The sequence below is a fragment of the Balaenoptera borealis genome (genome assembly GCF_965194805.1).
Source record: "Balaenoptera borealis genome assembly, chromosome: 2".
In the NCBI taxonomy this organism is placed as follows: Eukaryota; Metazoa; Chordata; class Mammalia; order Artiodactyla; family Balaenopteridae; genus Balaenoptera; species Balaenoptera borealis.
Genome location: NC_138867.1, coordinates 60347651 through 60365327, shown reverse-complemented (window position 1 = coordinate 60365327; position 17677 = coordinate 60347651). Strand labels below are relative to the sequence as shown.

Here is a 17677-nt window from a genome sequence, read left to right as displayed (position 1 = left end):
CCCAAGATGTAAGCACGCATGCGCGCGTGTGCGCCACGGCAGGCTGGGGGGGCGGGGCGGAAGGGGGCGGGGTGGAAGGGGAGGCGTGTGGTCCCTGGCTGGGTATCCACTTCCAGCACGAACTTGACCCTAGGGGGGAGGAAGAGCACAAGTCTTTGTCAGGCTGTTAGGCTGTTGGCCACACTGACTACAGGCCACAGTCTTGAGGCCCATTTCGCAAATCACAGGAGGAAGGAAAGCTGTGCCATCTTCGTCACACATTCAGGAAGAGGAGCAAAGAACAAACAGGACACCTTTGGAAGACTGGCAGGGAATGTGTCTGAAACGCGGGTGGGGCTTCGGGGTGCGGGGAACCACAGGAGGCAGGATGGCAGCTGCTTAGCCACTGTTTGGTCTAATCCCCTGAGCTGTCCTGTCCCTGGTACTATGGTCACACGGTGTTAATTAAATCATTCTCATTAATTCAGCCAGAGTGTAAATTAGGATGGAATGAAGATAAATTACGTTTGAAGGCAGCTAATACATTTAACCCCATGCTGCTTATTTTTCAGCCTAACAAAATAACATCGTTAAGGGAGATACAAGGCCAAAGCCTTCGGCACAGCTTCTTAATAGCATTAAAAACAAGACCTTGGTTTGGTGTCACAAGGCAGAGGCGCAGACCAGCTCCCAGGGGCCCAGGGGACTGGCCTAACATCTTGAAGGAGGTGGTGGCCATTGTACAACAGGGATGTCTGTAGTATTTCCCAAGATGTTTATGGCTCATATCTACAAGGTCTATCATCATCCAGTTTGATCACAAGTCTGTCTAGAGTTCTTCCTGTACAGATACAAGACTTGCTCACCTTTTCTTCCTGTAAGTGAAGTGATAAGAATTACCTTTAGGATTGGCTGAGAGACGCCAGAGGAATAACAGTTTTAGTTGCTGTGATTGTAATATGCTAACTTGCAAATCACTTTCAGCTGTGGAATAACATTAGAAACTGCCCATAGGCCTGAAAACTTTTCATACATCGGTTCAAGCAAACCAGCGTACGGTTTGCAGCAGGTCATTTGTCTTCCAGTTTTCATAACCCATATAATAAGTAATTTCTTTTCCCTTCGTCCATGTTGCTTATCTCCCCAAGGCAGATGAAGCAAATGTATATGGTCACTGAATACTTTCAAGATTTTCCAGGCCACAACTTTTTTTTCCTTCTCTTTTCTTGAAGCGTAGAAAGGTGGCAACGTTAGGTAGAACAGACACAGGAAATTAGCATCGGTGGATGATGACACAACAGCCAGACGAGTTCACTCTTTTCTCAGCCCTGCCTGCTTAGCAAAGCTATTTGCAAAGACCTGTAAACTTTATTCTCCCCCCCACCACCCGCCCCTCGGTTAAGGACACTGCAGTTTCCGGGTGGTAAAGATGCAACCAAAATAGATGGCCTGTTCCTAGCTCAGTGGCTTTCTGTGGCAAAATCCCCAGCCAACCAGCTGAACTGAGGACATGTTTTATTCCTAGGCAGGGTCATCTAGGTACAGTTCCCAGTAGATTTGTTAGGTAATTTAAGTAAGAAGGAAATACTCCTTAATGAGAAAAAAATGTTAATCTCTTAATTTAAACAGAACACCCTACCCCCCCCCCCAGTCCCACTCCCCGCGGAAGACATTAACATTTGGTCTTCAGAACCAACCTGCTTGTTTTTGACCCACAACCCAGACAGACAAAGCGCTTGGAGGAGGTGCCTTTGGGGGCTGCACTGATCACCTTCCCCCACTCCTTGCCGCAGGCTACAGAAGCATGTTTTTTAAAAGACATATGTGCAATAGCTTCACGTTTCCCTCTCCCTGCTTTTCAGCACCTATCTCTGGCGTCTACGGTGTTTCTATCCGTCTGGTCTTCGCTGATTTTATCCACATCTTTAGGAACCGGGTCGGCTTGCGGCGCTCCCCCAGTCTTTACCTCGCAGCAGGCAGACCCTTGCACGTGGGTCTGGCCGGGAATTGATCTGGCCTCTCCGGCTTTGTGAAGCAGTCTCGAGCCGAGACTCTGCATAATACGTTAAAATATAAAGCAGATTTGTAAAGGCTCGTGGTGAGGCTGACGAGTTAATGCTAACAAAGGACTTCAGAGGGCACTATCTTTCTTTGTTTGCAAGGAGCGAAATTTCTCAGCGCGAATACCAGAAGGGACCGCGTGTAAAGGAAAGTGGGATTAAAGGACCGACAGAGCCTTGGTTTCGGCAGTCTCTGGGCTCTGGGCGCGCCAGGCAGAGCCTCTTCTGCCTGTTAAACCATTTCTGCATCTAATATTTAAAAGAAAGCTGGGAGGTGGAGGAGTGCGGAGAGAAAAGTCCGTCGTGGATCCCCACTCCAGCTATAGGGCTGGGCCACTGCAAGTAGCTGTGGGCCCTCTAGCTGGACAACTCACATCTCCCTGGGCCTCAGTTTCCTAACCTGTAAAACAAGGGAGCTGGATCGGTGAAATCTACAGTTCATTCATATACTTTATTCCAAATACCCAATAAAAAGAAAACGAGGCATTTCAGCTCCCAGTGGAAAGACAAGCCCTTGGTACAAAGATCAAAAGTGGGTTTCATAAATCGTGATCGCCCTTCGAGATTAGTTTTCTAATCGCCTTCCCTTCTCGTGGCACAAGGGCGCTTCAAACGTGTGTGTGCTGAACCATTTCTTTGCTGAACTCCTAACTAACACGACCCGGCGATAAAAGACAGGAAAGGGCCCAGTCTGAGAGGGCGATTGAGGCTTTCTCGCTACGAAGAGGCGGTGGCGGGGCCGCTCCTAGGAGCGGGTCGCTTTGAATAAAGCGGCGGCGGCGATTGGCTGCAAAGCACGTGGTGCACGCCTCGCCGGAGAGTGCCGGGTTGCTGCTGCCCCGGGCTGCGTGGGGCAGAGTCCAGCCGCGGGTGCAGCACCCGCGGGGGGTGGGGAGGGAGGACTTGGGGGCGGGAAGCGCCTGGGGCTCGAGTCTTTCTGGTCCACTGCCACCGAGAAACCCTACGGCCCGGCTTTGCCCAACCTGCGGTGTCCCCGGAGTGTCCAAAATTGTGTCCAAACCTCGCCACCGTCCTCCCTCCAGATATCCCACCCAGCGCGCGGGCTGTGCGCGCCCACGGCGCGTGCCGCGGACACCCGGCTCGCCCCTCGCCGCCCTGTCCTGAGCATCAAGCGGGCTCCCGCAGCTCGGAGCGCGCAGCGAGGGGCTGCGCTCCCCAGCCGAGGATCCCTCAGCACCCGGCTGGGCTAGAGACGCAGACACTCCAACGCAGGAAAACTTGTTTTATTCGTGATCCCCGAGGGTTGCAGCTGCTCTTGGCTGAGATTCCGCGTGCGCTTTGTCTCTCTCCACTCGCCACAGCCCCCTCCCCCGCTTCCTCTCACGACTAACTCCCCCGACACACTCTCCTCGGACTCTTGTCCTCCTTGCCTTCCTCCTCCTCCTCCTTCTCCGCTGGCCGCATTCACGCGCTTCCTCCCTCCCTCCCCTGGTGTCACTTTTTGCCTACGCGCCCTCTCCCCTCCCCTCCCCTCCCCTCCCCGCCGCTCCGCTTAAAGCCGGGCGCTGGGCGGCCGGGCGCAGAGTGCTCGGGAAGCCGGAGAGGAGGCGGCGCGGCGGTGGCGCTGCTGAGGCCGAGTCGAGACGCCAGGCGGCCGCCGGCGCGCAAGGCGCTTTCCAGCTCCCTCCCGCGAGGGTACAGCCGGCCTCCTTCGGCGGCGCCTGCAGCCGCGGGCTCGCTCTCGCCTCCAGAGCTCACTCAGGGAGCTGCTCCGCGGGTGGCGGGCGCAGAGTCCGCGACGTGGGGATCGTGAGGCCGCGGCGATCCGCCCGCGGTAACCAGCCCGCGAGCCAGAGTTCCATGCGCGCTCCCTTCGCCCGGGCAAGTCGCTGTTGCTTCCTGGGGCTGAGACGTCCGCTCCGTCCCCTCCCCACCCGGTGACCGAGGCAAGAACCCAGCTGGTCGTGCACTGTGGCCGGTCGCCACTGTTGTAAGTCTCCCCTACCGCCGCGGACCTGTTGCGGGCGCCGCGGGTTTCAGGGGCTGCCTGGCCTGCGGGCTGTGATCGCGAGGGGTGTGTGTGCGCCCCGGAGCCTGGAGCTCCGACTGAGGCGGCGGTGGGGAGCTGTTCTCGGGGCGGAGACCTGGTGTCCACCGCTGCCCTCCCACAGCAAGAAGATCCGGGCATTGCTGGAGGGGGCTCCTCTCGGTGGCGCGCCGCCCGGGCGAGCTGCTGGAGAGCTAGGAGCTGAGCCGGGATACGATCAATCCCCCCTCCCCCTCCCCCTCCCCCCCCCAGCGGAAAGAGCATTGTCGAGCGCGCGGGATTGTTGGTCCACGTTGCACCCTACCCGGCACGGTGAGCACTGGGGCCACGCGCAGACACCCGTAGTGAGGGTACGTTCACTGCGGCCAGACGTCTGTAGGGAATGAATGAAAACTGGTTTCTGAAAAATTAGTTTCTTCTCATGGAAGTATTTAGTCTTAACATGCTTAGTTTCGAAGGATAGGAATTGGTGGGCAGGGTGGAGATGAACCGTTGAACTTGGCGTGTGTGTGGTGTCGCCCTCACAGGCATGGCCAGAGTGTTAAAGAGCATTACAGGTGTTATAGAGGACTGTATAGTAAAATGCTTTTCTTGTTAACAATCTCTTTATAATGTACCGTTGTTATCAATAATATGAATGTCCGAGAAAATCTGCCTAGCTTCTCCTTTGATTGCGTTGAGATCAGGTTTAAAACCCAAAGAAATGTGACACGCCGCTAAGTATTGGAGGCCCAGAGCCTGGTTAAAGAGCATTAAGTGAACTGAAGTTACTGTAGCTAGAATCCCTTTTGATGTTGACTGGTAATAGCAGCCCTTTTCCCCTTCTTTGTAGAGGCAGGTTAAGTATATGTGTGCGTTTTTTTGGCCACTTAACTTGGCATGCAAATATTATTTCTCTGGGGGCTTAAAAAAATGCCAGAAGGATGATTCATTTCATGTTGAAGGTGTGTTTAGTGGCTGTATATGTGGTTTCTGCTGATGTTCTCACATTTGCATAATTTTAAACTAGAAGGCAAGTCGTTTCCCTTGGGTCTTCAACTTTACCTTTTATTTTAATCAAATATTGCTGCAAGATTGTTGGATTTTGACTGACACACTTCTCCATCTGGGTGGCATCCAAGATGACAAGCTAGGCTCTTTCTGCTGGCTTTATGAACCTACCTGGGAAATACAGGAGCATAAACACAGGATGCAAAGAGATGCAGATCCTATATCCCAAGGTCTTCTAAACTGTTTTGTTAAGTGTAAGCCTGGCTGTGAGTGTTGTTTTACACTGCTTAGGGAAACGCCTTCCGGGCCGGGTGGGTGTAATTCCAGCTCAATTTGCAGGCACTTTGGTGCTTATGTACCTTGTGCAGCCTCATTCTTCCGTCAGAGCTGCATTCACTCTTAGCCGGAAAGAAGGCAACTTTTTTTTTTTTTTTAATTGAAGTATAGTTGGTTTACAATGTTGTTAGTTTCAGGTGTACAGCAAAGTGATTCATTATATATATATTATATATATATATAATATATATAATATATATATAATATATATATACTTTTTTAGACTCTTTTCCATTATAGGTTATTAAAAGACATTGAGGATATTTCCCTGTGCTATACAGTAGATCCTTGTTGGTTATCTATTTTATATATAGTAGTGTGTATATTTCAATCCCAAACTCCTAATTTATCCCTCCTCCCCCTTTCCCCTTTGGTAACCATACGTTTGTTTTCTTTGTCTGTGAGTCTATTTCTGTTTTGTAAATAAGTTCATTTGTATCTTTTTTTAGGTTCCACATATAAGCAATATCATATGATATTTGTCTTTCCCTGTCTGACTTACTTTGTATGATAATCTCTAGGTCCATCCACAGGAGGCAGCTTTTGAGGTTGCTTTGGAAGCATTAGCTTAAAAAAAAAAGCATAGCTACTCATTTGGAATTCTTGCACCTTTCTGTATAAGGCATAGGAATATTTATACCATCTTTTGAGGTTTAGGCTTAAAAATCTTCCTCAAAGAATTTCAGTTTGAATGTACTAATGCAAATGATGACTACAGCAGTAGAACAGCAGGGATGCTAATACTGTTTTAACACGTTAGAGAACCTAGTGTATTCACATAGGGTCCAGGTCCTGTCACTTGCTCTTAGGAGCATAGGGCATTGGGTAAAATGGACTAGACCATAGATACTTAGCTTGAGGGTGGCGGTGATGCTTGCCTCCTCAGCATTTGTCAAAGCCCAAGTCACTGTGGAGACTGATGGGTGCTTTGTAAAGGCTTCTTAACACCAGAGCCCTAGGACTCTGTTGTTTATTTTCTTCCACTAAGTCACTTTTACTCACAATGGAAAGTTACATGCCCCAAATGAAAGAAAACAAGTTGCAACTCCTAATAGTATGAGGCCTGCGTGTCAAAGGCAAGTTAGGTACCTGCCTCTGTTGTTTTCTGTGCCTGCCTTGCCTCCGCTGGTCAGGTTGAAGGAAACAAGCAGGCCTTGGGTTTCAGCTCTGCCATAAGGACTGGCTGTTCCGTGTTTGGAACAGATACTGTAACCACACAGTTTACCCTCCTGGGATAAACAGCTTCCCTAGGAATCCTTTGACTGGCAGGTTCTTGAAGCCATTATTTCTTTGAAGTAACAGAAGGGTAGGGTGAAAAAGGAAAAAGATGGTTCAATTTTTGAAGATAGGTGATAGGCATGTCCTGTATCTTTAGCCTACAGTTTGATTACTGAGGAAAGCCAAAGAGAGCATTCGGTTCTGCTATAATTTCCATTTAGATACTGAGGAAGACACTCTAGTCAGCAAATAAATTCTAGAGTGGCCCTAAATTAACAATGGCAGGCAACACACATACACACACACGTGTGTGTTTTGATTTAGATAAAACGACATTTGCATTTTGGACTCCCTGGATGCAGGTGCCAGCGTTTGCAGGTACACAAGAATGGTCCTGGTGATGCCCTATTTAATTAAGAGAGATGGGTGGATACATCCTTTGTTCTTGCAACTGGTTTTCTAAGATTTAATTTAAAGCAGGGAGAACAGAACAGCAGAATTCCTGAGTTTGCTACTCAAAATATTCTTCCCTTTCTGTGCCCAAATCGCCACTTTGGAAGCTGTCCGGAGCAGGAAAGGGGAGTGGTGACTGTGGCCAGAATCTATCCTGTTTCCACGATAGCTTGCTGATCAGTATATGGTTGTGTTTATATTGGGGCTCTTTCAGGACGCTGTAGTGGTAGAGGTGTCTGGTTACAAATTATTTGTAATGATAAATAAAAGTTTGGTCATTTTAGAAGTTGGCCTAAGCCTGTGGTTTTAATGTTACATTTCCCATTTACTGCACTTACACTTTGGTAAGACACTGGGTCTTACCAAAGGAATTCTTAATGGAATTAATGAGTAGGTATTTGTTTTACACATGGCTTTATGTTGCTTGCATAGGGCATTAAAGCCTGTGCCCATCCCGGCGTTACGAGAGCTGGAGGCCTGGCATTTCAAGTGGCCAGCAGTGAATCAGCTGGACTAGGGCAGGGAGCTGTGAGAATGAGACCTTGCGCCTCTTGGCTTTTGCTGACTTACATTCTCAAGGACTTCAATATCCTGCAAGTTGGCAATCAGGTTTTCCAAGATAAACCTGCTCTTAAGCAGTGATTGTTTTTTTTTTTTTTAAACAGTGTATAGTTTAAATAGCTCAACAGTATTATAATAAGTGTCTTTCCTTATAGGTAGGTCGCCGTCTCTGACTTTGTATAGGCCTGGCTGTCCATTGTTCAGAACAGTAGGCAGCAGGGCCAACAGCGAAGTGTTCTGTTTCCTCTGTCCAAAGCAATTGCTGGTTTGGTTCGGCCGTTCTGAACACTGGGAGCATCAGATTCAATAGTTGTGTTTTGTTTTTTCAGGAGTGGAAACAAAATGTCTGTCAGCGTGCACGAGAACCGCAAGTCCAGGGCCAGCAGCGGCTCCATTAACATCTATCTGTTCCACAAGTCCTCCTACGCGGACAGTGTCCTTACTCACCTGAACCTGTTACGCCAGCAGCGTCTCTTCACCGACGTCCTTCTCCATGCCGGAAACAGGACCTTCCCGTGTCACCGGGCGGTGCTGGCCGCGTGCAGCCGCTACTTCGAAGCCATGTTCAGCGGCGGCCTGAAGGAGAGCCAGGACAGCGAAGTCAACTTCGACAACTCCATCCACCCGGAAGTCTTGGAGCTGCTCCTCGACTACGCTTACTCCTCCCGGGTCATCATCAATGAAGAAAACGCGGAATCGCTCCTGGAAGCTGGCGACATGCTGGAGTTTCAAGACATCCGGGATGCCTGTGCCGAGTTCCTAGAGAAGAACCTGCACCCGACCAACTGCCTGGGCATGCTGCTGCTGTCCGACGCGCACCAGTGCACCAAGCTGTACGAGCTCTCCTGGAGGATGTGTCTCAGCAATTTCCAGACCATCAGGAAGAACGAAGATTTCCTCCAGCTGCCCCAGGACATGGTAGTGCAGCTCTTGTCCAGTGAAGAGCTGGAGACGGAAGACGAAAGACTTGTGTACGAGTCTGCAATTAACTGGATCAGCTACGACCTGAAGAAGCGCTACTGCTATCTCCCGGAGCTGTTGCAGACAGTGAGGCTGGCTCTGCTGCCGGCCATCTATCTCATGGAGAATGTGGCCATGGAGGAACTCATCACTAAGCAGAGGAAGAGCAAGGAGATCGTGGAAGAGGCCATCAGGTGCAAGCTGAAAATCCTGCAGAACGACGGTGTGGTGACCAGCCTCTGTGCCCGGCCCCGGAAAACCGGCCATGCCCTCTTCCTCTTGGGAGGACAGACTTTCATGTGTGACAAGCTGTATCTGGTCGACCAGAAGGCCAAAGAGATCATTCCCAAGGCTGACATCCCCAGCCCAAGAAAAGAGTTCAGTGCCTGTGCAATTGGCTGCAAAGTATACATTACTGGGGGGCGAGGGTCTGAGAATGGAGTCTCGAAAGATGTCTGGGTTTATGATACCCTGCATGAGGAGTGGTCCAAGGCGGCCCCCATGCTGGTGGCCAGGTTTGGCCATGGCTCTGCTGAACTGAAGCACTGCCTGTACGTGGTCGGGGGGCACACTGCCGCCACTGGCTGCCTCCCGGCCTCCCCCTCAGTCTCTCTAAAGCAAGTAGAACATTATGACCCCACAACCAACAAATGGACCATGGTGGCCCCTCTCCGAGAAGGGGTCAGCAATGCCGCAGTGGTGAGTGCCAAGCTGAAGCTGTTTGCTTTCGGAGGTACCAGCGTCAGTCATGACAAGCTCCCCAAGGTTCAGTGTTACGATCAGTGTGAAAACAGGTGGACGGTCCCGGCCACCTGTCCCCAGCCCTGGCGTTACACGGCGGCAGCTGTGCTGGGTAACCAGATTTTTATTATGGGGGGAGATACCGAGTTCTCCGCCTGCTCTGCTTATAAATTCAATAGCGAGACTTACCAGTGGACCAAGGTGGGAGACGTGACAGCAAAGCGCATGAGCTGCCACGCTGTGGCCTCCGGAAACAAACTCTACGTGGTTGGAGGGTACTTTGGCATTCAGCGATGCAAAACCCTGGACTGCTACGATCCAACGTTGGACGCGTGGAACAGCATAACCACGGTCCCGTACTCGCTGATCCCTACTGCGTTTGTCAGCACCTGGAAACATCTGCCCTCTTAAACACAATGCATCCTAAAGAGAATGAGCGTAAGGTAAGAGTCGGTTTAGCTGTAAGTATCCATATAGTTGAGCTAGCTGTGTAAGCCCGTACGTGAGTGAAACAGGCTCCATATAGCCCATCCTATAGAGGTTCTACATGAACTACAAATAAAAGCACTTGTACCCCGGAACTTAAACACTTGTGTTGAGCACAGCTGCAACCCCCCAAACATAAGCCAGTGGTTCTCAGCCTTTATTGGGCCTCAGAGTCTCCCAAAGAGCTTTTTGAAGCCTGCCCACTCCAGAGGCTGGGTTTCATTAGGTCTGGGTGGGACCCAGGCATTCGCATTTTTAGAAAGTTCTTCAGTGATTCTAATTACGGCCAGGTTGGGAACCTTGTCTTCTGAGCCCTCCCTGTGTGCCGACAGCTGGGCTGTGGGTTTCCCATGGATCATTTCATTTGGTCCCTACAACAACCCTGTGGGATATTATTATGAGAGCACTGCATAGATGAAAACACCTGATGCACACAGGGGTTAAGTAAGTTGCCCAAGGTCATAGGGCTTAGCAGGCGGAAGGGTTGGTCAAGACATCAACCCAGGCAGTCGGGCTCCAGAGCGTAAGCACTTGAGCTCACGCCGAATGGCTACTTAATAAACTTCACGTTGTTATCACCCCAGGAAATAATTGTAGATTTTTAAATTGAACTTCCTCAAACCCTTTTTAGAATGAAGTGGGGTTTAAAAAATTGAATGCTGAAAATTATTCCCATTGTATTCTGTCCAGAATTATTCGTTAGCTTATTTTAAAAGTTTTTCCTTCTCCCCCACCCCCCCCAAAAAATAGCCCCCTTTAGGGCATTTATTAACTTTTGAGAAGTCTAGGTCTGTCCTTATAAAAGGTTGCACCTGCATTGTATAAGCTTGTCTGATGTGTGGACACACTGAGCCATCTAAACTGCCCTTCCTGCAGCTTTTCAGAGTTAATCAGTCAGGCTGACCCCATTGTCAGGGCGAACAAAAGTTGTGTTTCTGTGTCATATATCTGGGTACATAATGGTTGTCTTGTGTACTTAAGAGTATATAATACTCTTGGCTCAAATAATTAATAGGCCTACACAGTTCAGGGTTCGGGAAGCTAATGGCCGCTTTGCTGCTGTTAAAGCATTCTCAGGATTGGCCCCGGAATCACTTAAGCGTATCTAAGTGTAGCACAGAGCACACGGAATGGGTTGATTTGTTTTGGTGACTAATGGGCTCATGACTAATAATAAGAGAATAAAATTTAAAAATCTGCTTTGGAGGAACTGCTGGGGAAATGAACTCATTCCTTGGAAAGGTTTGGTTCTGTGTTCCCTAGTATGTTTCACACCTTTGAAGGGGACCTTCTAGCAAATAGGGGTTTGGACTCATTTGTCTTTTCTTTCCTCATCTCTTACAGCTCATTTAGAAACACCAGTAAAACTGGCCTCCCTTTCACATGGAATCGTGCTCTTTCTTTCATTTCTTAAGTTATCTCCTCCAGCCTGTTACACTTCGTACAGTTCTTAGTAATGTAATGTTTTCCTGGACTGAGACTCCTTCAAAGGAGCAGGAACTCTCAGAACCGTCCTCTGGGGAGCGAGTGGGGCTAACAGTGTGCCACACCAAACTGGTTTTTGCAGCCTTGCTGGCATCTCAATAATCCTGAATAAACAAATGCTCTGAAAGGGGTTATTTCATTTGCGATATGAATGCATTACTCAACTCTAAAGAAGGTTTAAAGAACCTTCTAGGCAAAAGCATCAATTAACAGTGCACTAAATTGGGTGTTAGTCCAGAACTGACTATATTTGCATAGGAGAGCCTTAAAAATTGCCAGTGATGGTGGCGGTACATCCAAGTGGTAACTGGCTGGCATCCTTGGAAGTGGCTGGCATCCTATATGTCATATAGGTAGAAAAGAGAGAGACCACATGTACATTCTGTTTCTAGCTGTGGAGTCTGGACCTCTCTGCACTTCAGAGAGCTCCTTTGTCAAATGAGTGATTCGAATTTTGCTTTCCTTAAGATCTGTCCCAGTTCAGACTTGGGTGAATTGATAAATGAGGAAAAAGAAAAGAAAGGCGTGAAAATACCTAGCCCGTGCCTGGTACATATTAAGTGTTCAATACTCGTATTAGTTTTCTTTCCTCCCTTCAATTTAGACCTTAGCTCGCAGTGGAATTAGCTTTGTGTGTCATGCAAAAATGAGGTTTCTTTGACTATTATCAGCTTGTTATCTTAATACTTCATTTTTGGTACCTCCTTTCTCAGCCCGGAGTGAGTATGTTGGCAAACACTCGAATTCACCTTCTCCTGGGTATTTGAACCTAATCACATGTCCGGTCCCTGGGAAATGGAACAAATAGAGTGTTCGGTTATATTCGAAACAACATCCCCTCTGCCCTTGGTGCTCTTAGCCAGAGAGTCAAGCACAGAATAAGGAAATTCGACAGGTCCAGGTTCGCCTTTTTAAAGGGTGGCGTGGGGCTGATCAAAGCCACTGTTGGAGTTTCCGACAGGAGAGAATGTTGGTTTAAATTTCTAAAGTTTACTACACACAAGATAGTGTTAAAACACTTAAGCCGGATGGAGTGACTTAAAAGAGGTGCTGTGTAGGTATCAGTCCTAAGCTGCAAACGCTTCCGGGACCTGGCTTTGCCCTCCACATGTAGGTGCTACCTGAATTAATACAGTGTTAACAAAAAGTTTCCCTAGGTCTAAAAGCTTATCCACCAAGGAGATTTTAACTCTCTCCTGCTGCTCCCAGCTGCTGGGAGGGACAAAGAGGAAATTACTTTTGATTTCGCTCCATTTTCATGGTGCTGTGTGGCCCACAACTTGACGGCGTTTGGATTTTGGTTTGCTTTGTTCCCGGCCCCTCTTTTTAGTGGTGTTTTTGTTTTGGGGTTTTTTTGTTTTTCTGTTTGAGTATGCAACATCTTGACATTTCATATTATTACAAGATACATTCTTTTGGCCTAACGTTGACGTATAGTTTTCAAGGAGGTGAGGGTGGGCGATGACACCCGTAGTCTAAGGAATGCCTTGAAAGCTTGAATCACTGTTATGAAACTGCCAAAAGAAACAACTAATGAAATGAATCAGACTTCCGAACACACAAGGGCAAGAAGAAGTCAGTGCAAGTGATGAGCGCCCCTCCTGAATTCCCTCTGTCTGTACTTCGAGTTTCAGCACTGGGGCTGCAGACTCTTATGCTAGGGCTGGAAATGGGCTCCAAGAACAGATAGGGTGAGCATTTGAAAGACAAAAGCCCTCTGCAAACTCTCCTTCTGTAAAATTAGACTTAACTAAATGGGAAGGATGGGTGGTATGGGGAAACACCAGCTCCCATGAAACGTGCAGGCTTCGTGGTTATGGCACCTTGAATTTATATTCACGTTTGACAGCGGTTGATTCTGTAGATAATAACACTGCATACCACAGCCCGAGTCTCCTAAGTGTGGGCTGATGAACTTGGAGAATAAACTCCAGCCTTGGGCTGGTGAGGCCTGGTATGCTGTCATGTGAAAGAAAGCGAGACTGATTTCTGCCGTAATGAATAGCAGAGATGCATTTAAATAAGAGGATTAATATGTCTGCCTTCTATATGGTGAATAAATTTAATTTGGAATCCTTTATGGTAAATGGGCCCAAGGCCGGGGGTGGGGGGAGGGGATTGGCAAAGGAATCTCTTGTGACCCTCTGGTGATCACTTTACAGTGGCTCTGTTTAACTGTGGAGAGGAATTATGAATGTCGGAAGCAGAAGAAGGCAACTCGTAACAGCACCTAGATGTATAGGTTTGAATTTTAAACGTATATATGTTTAGGAAAGAAGTGAAGATCTTTCTTCGGCTACCACGGTTTTTGTTGGGCCGTCTGCATGCATGAATGCACCTACCGAATGTGTAATTAAGACCTTTGGAAGCCATATTGACTGCCTGTCCCAAGTTTAATCTTTTTTTTTCAGATCTTGAGACTAACAAAAAATTTTCCTTTTCCTCTATTTTAGCTGACTCCATCCCTTAACGAGACAAGATGGGATTTCTACTTTGGAGAGACCAAATTGAATGAAGAGAAAGAAAAGAAAAAGGAAAAGAAGTTGCTACAGTCCAATCCACCACACCTTGTAAATGCTTCTAACTGGACTTGAAGGAGGGGGGGGGAGGGGGAGGGGAAGGGGGGTGGGCTTTTCAGTGCAAGAGGCACATGGTTTAAATATGAATGAACGAACCTGTGATCTAGTCCTTGTCTTGTAATTGTGGATTAATGTCAGCGTTAATCAGCCCCTCAAAGGGAGAGAAAAGCCGGCCCTCTTCCCTTGCTGTACCATATTCAGCATTTGATTTCCATGGGTTCCACCATTTATGTGTAAAATTTGAAATGGTTGTCACCTCTCTCTGAGGAGCGAGCTTGAAGCCTCCACACCAGCTGCTGTTGGAGATTGAAAGCCCAACTGGGGGGCCTGGAGGGATGTTTGCTGGGCTGGCTGCGGAGTGAGGACCACTGGACTCCACGATAATCTCCGAGGGGCTGTGCTCCCCAGGAACGTTTCTGAACAATGGGGACATTGTTGGTAGCTGTTTGGTAGATGTTCTTTTCTATTTATAAGTGACTTTGAACTTTCCCTTGGCTGGTAAGAAATTTGTTGTAGATTTAGCTATTTATTGTTTGAGGCCTGCATGCTGAAACAATGCTTACAGTTGTCTTCACGTGTATGGACGCGTGTGAATGGTTGTACGTTTTGCACAATTTTGTGGCTGTTATGATGTGCTCTGCCGCACAAAAGTGAAAACTTTGGAGTTACAATTAGGAACATAACTGGAGGGTGGGTTGGGAAGGGTGGGGGGATGGGATTTTGTAAATGTCAAGACAGGGAAGGATTACAAGATAGAAACTTAAGTTACATCCTAGAGGTAGAGAAAGCATGAAGGTCATTTTTCTCAGACTCATCAACTTTGACTGGGGTTTTGTGGGCTGTGGTCCTGCCAATGGCTCCTGGGGCAAGGGAAGGCTTCTTTCTGCCCTTCTCCTTCCTGTCCGATTCACTCGCTTCAATCTCAGCTACTGAAATTTGGAAAGGACCAAATCGCTTGGCAGTTGTTTTTTTGTTGTTGTTTTTTTCTCCTCTGTGTAATATCCTGAAATCCTGGAAAATGCTATGGACTAGTTCTGTATATAGGGCACAGGTAAAGACATTGTCCAAAGTTTATTTATTTATCTATTTATTACCCTATGAGAATGCTTGGCCATAACCACAGTTAACAGGAGAAAACGAAACACTCACGGATGGAAATTAATTCACTCACCGGATTTACTTGACCTGGATGGGTCCTTCTCTCTTCCTGCTGTAGGGTTTAGCAGGTGCTAAAAGTTCTCCAAGGCAATATTCACATGGGTACAATGTATACTTTAGTGCTCCCTCTTAGGTAAGTCTCTAAAAGAACTCTTTGGTGCACAAAAGTGACACATATGGCCACCAAACACCAAAGAATTGTAAGCAGTGACCCTTGCTGAGAGGCTTTCTGGGAGAGTTGGGAATCAGTTGTGAATACGTTCTTTGCTAGTTCAAGTGCTTGTTTCCTAAACACGTGCCGTGATAGTTATTAGTGGTAGACTCATAGGTGCTTCCTCACAGGTGTCCGGGGAAGCTCAGAATTTGCAATTCGCACTGCTTTCATGGCTGTTTCTCTCATTACTGTATTTTAGAAAATAGGGTTTAAGACCAATAACCTTTGACATCGTGTGTTTGCATTGTCTAATGACAGATGAATCCTTCACGTTTCTCTCCACCTGAATATATTAGACTAATTGTACATGTCTGTTCGTGCCGTGAATAAGTGGGCTATAGTTGGACCAAAATAAATGAACGGTTGGAATCAAAGGGTCTCAATACTTTGCGGTAGTCAGTCCCTTGCCTCTAGATGTGTTCTAATCCAGCGGTCCCCAACCTTTTTGGCACCAGGGACCGGTTTCGTGGAAGACAGTTTTTCCACGGACCGGGGTGGGAGGCGTGGGGAGTGGTTCAGGAGGTAATGCGAGCGATGGGGAGCGGCAGGTGAAGCTTTGCTCGCTTGCCCTCCGCTCACCTCCTGCTGTGCGGCCCGGTTCCTAATGGGCCCAGGACCGATACCAGTCCACGGCCCGGGGGTTGGGGACCCCTGTTCTAAGCAATGCAAATGTCTGATTGTACCCTGGCAGTATATTGTAGCAGTTACGGCTCCGTAGTTTATGATGCAAATCTGCCAACATGTGCGTGTCACTGCGTGGCTTTTGAAAGCAGGGTGAATTTTTTGCAGCTGTTTCAAAGTTGTGGTCTGTCCTTGAATTCTCTATTAATTGCTGTGTGTGAGCCAGAGGGAGCTGTGGTCAGGGTGGGCCCCCAGCCTGCAGGGAACTTTCTGGACTCCCCACTCTTTGAATTGATGGAGGCATTTGGGCTCACTACTTGACCATTCTCACCCTGTGAAACGTCCTACACTTTGAAGCAAATACAATTCACAGCACAGTGCACACAAAAACCTTGGCATAAGACAGAGAAGGTTCTTCTTATTCTGTGGACTGGTTGCTGTGGAAACGGATAACAAAGGGCAGCCTTCCACTTCTGGTATAATTGTGTAGCCCCCTTTTCTCTGGGCTTGACACCTGTCTGAATAAGAATGATTAGAGCTGAATAATATCCCTCTCTTGACTATTGAATATGTGGTTCACATACAAAACTGTATAAGTTGAAGAAGTAAAGTGTTCGTGTTCATATGTACCTGTTTGCTACTACATTTTTGAGGTTTTGTAAAACTGTTATTTTTTTTTCACAATGTGAAACTGAAGGTCAAATAAATTATTAGAGATTTCCTCTTCATCGTGTGTATGGGTCTTTATTTGAATACAACATAATTTTAGGCATTGAAAACTTGTGCTTTTTCTAGTTTAATCCAAAAGAGGATCATTTCAAATTTTTTTGGATGTCCTCTATTTCACCATTTAGTTACGTCCATTTATGAAAGCAATTTTGCACATTAAATAATTTAAAATTTTGACCTTTTAGAATATTTAGAATATTTAAGCAAATATTAAGCAAACCAAAACTACCTCAGTTAGGGTTATTGATAGCTTAGAATATAAAGTCATGTACTATGCAATGATGAGACAGCATACTTAGTATATAGAAGGAATTTAGTTTCTATACTCATCATGTGGGATATATTTTGATAGGAAAGCTGTGAGAGAAGGGGCTGTAGTTCAATCCTCTTTTCATCTGACATGGCCTTAGAATCATTTAAAGTGGAAATATGTGCATATTATTTCTCTGAAATGGCACAGAAAACCACAAGTTTAACCCCTCTGGTATACTTAGCTTCTTCCAAGTTGAAAGCCTCCATCCCAGCTGGCTCATTGTAAAGCCAGAGGAAGCCTCCTGCTCCCACCTCATGACGGCTTCGTGTCACAATGAGATGCTCCTTTATCACTTAGGGTGGACCCCTTGTTGTTTTAATGGGCAGAGCAACACTGGGCATAATCTTTTTTGGAGAGAACATAAATACTACCTAATTAGAAATCTAGGAGATCTCACAAGTAGGCAGAATGCAATTACCGCCCTTGGACTTTGACCAAGATGCCAGAGCAGATGCCTCAGGTTTTACAGAAGCATCATTCAGTTCTGTGCTGGGTGAGGCTGGTCTAGAGCCAAGCTTTGAGAATAAATGACTCTGACAAGAGTCCTCAGACACCTTGGTGCACGGTGCTGGTGACCCATGGAAACCCTGTTGATGACACCAGTCCTCAGAAGGGTTGAGAATAATTCACGTAGAGATGATTGGGAACCGACTTTTCATTCTCGGGAGTTTTTTTCCTTTATCATCTCGGGATGTGTAAACAGATTAAAAGAAGATACTTCAAATTCCTAATTTTCAGTTGTTTGGAAATTTCAGTTCATTCAGAGATTCATATCACCCCAAACAG

At 47.2% G+C, this 17677-nt stretch overlaps 1 protein-coding gene across 1 annotated transcript; it reads left to right on the top strand.

Annotated features, from left to right (window-relative positions):
* Positions 1 to 3159: 3159 nt before the first annotated feature.
* ENC1 (ectodermal-neural cortex 1) lies at positions 3160 to 16577 on the top strand. Its single transcript, XM_082377338.1, has 3 exons — positions 3160 to 3990; positions 7935 to 9749; positions 13731 to 16577. The coding sequence occupies exon 2, from the start codon at positions 7948 to 7950 to the stop codon at positions 9715 to 9717; it is 1770 nt and encodes a 589-aa protein (XP_082233464.1). The 5' UTR covers positions 3160 to 3990; positions 7935 to 7947; the 3' UTR covers positions 9718 to 9749; positions 13731 to 16577.
* The last annotated feature ends 1100 nt before the right edge of the window (positions 16578 to 17677 follow it).

What these genes read in the sequence shown, in the direction of transcription:
- ENC1 (XM_082377338.1), top strand. Translation starts at nt 7,948, where the DNA reads ATGTCTGTCAGCGTGCACGAGAACCGCAAGTCCAGGGCCAGCAGCGGC.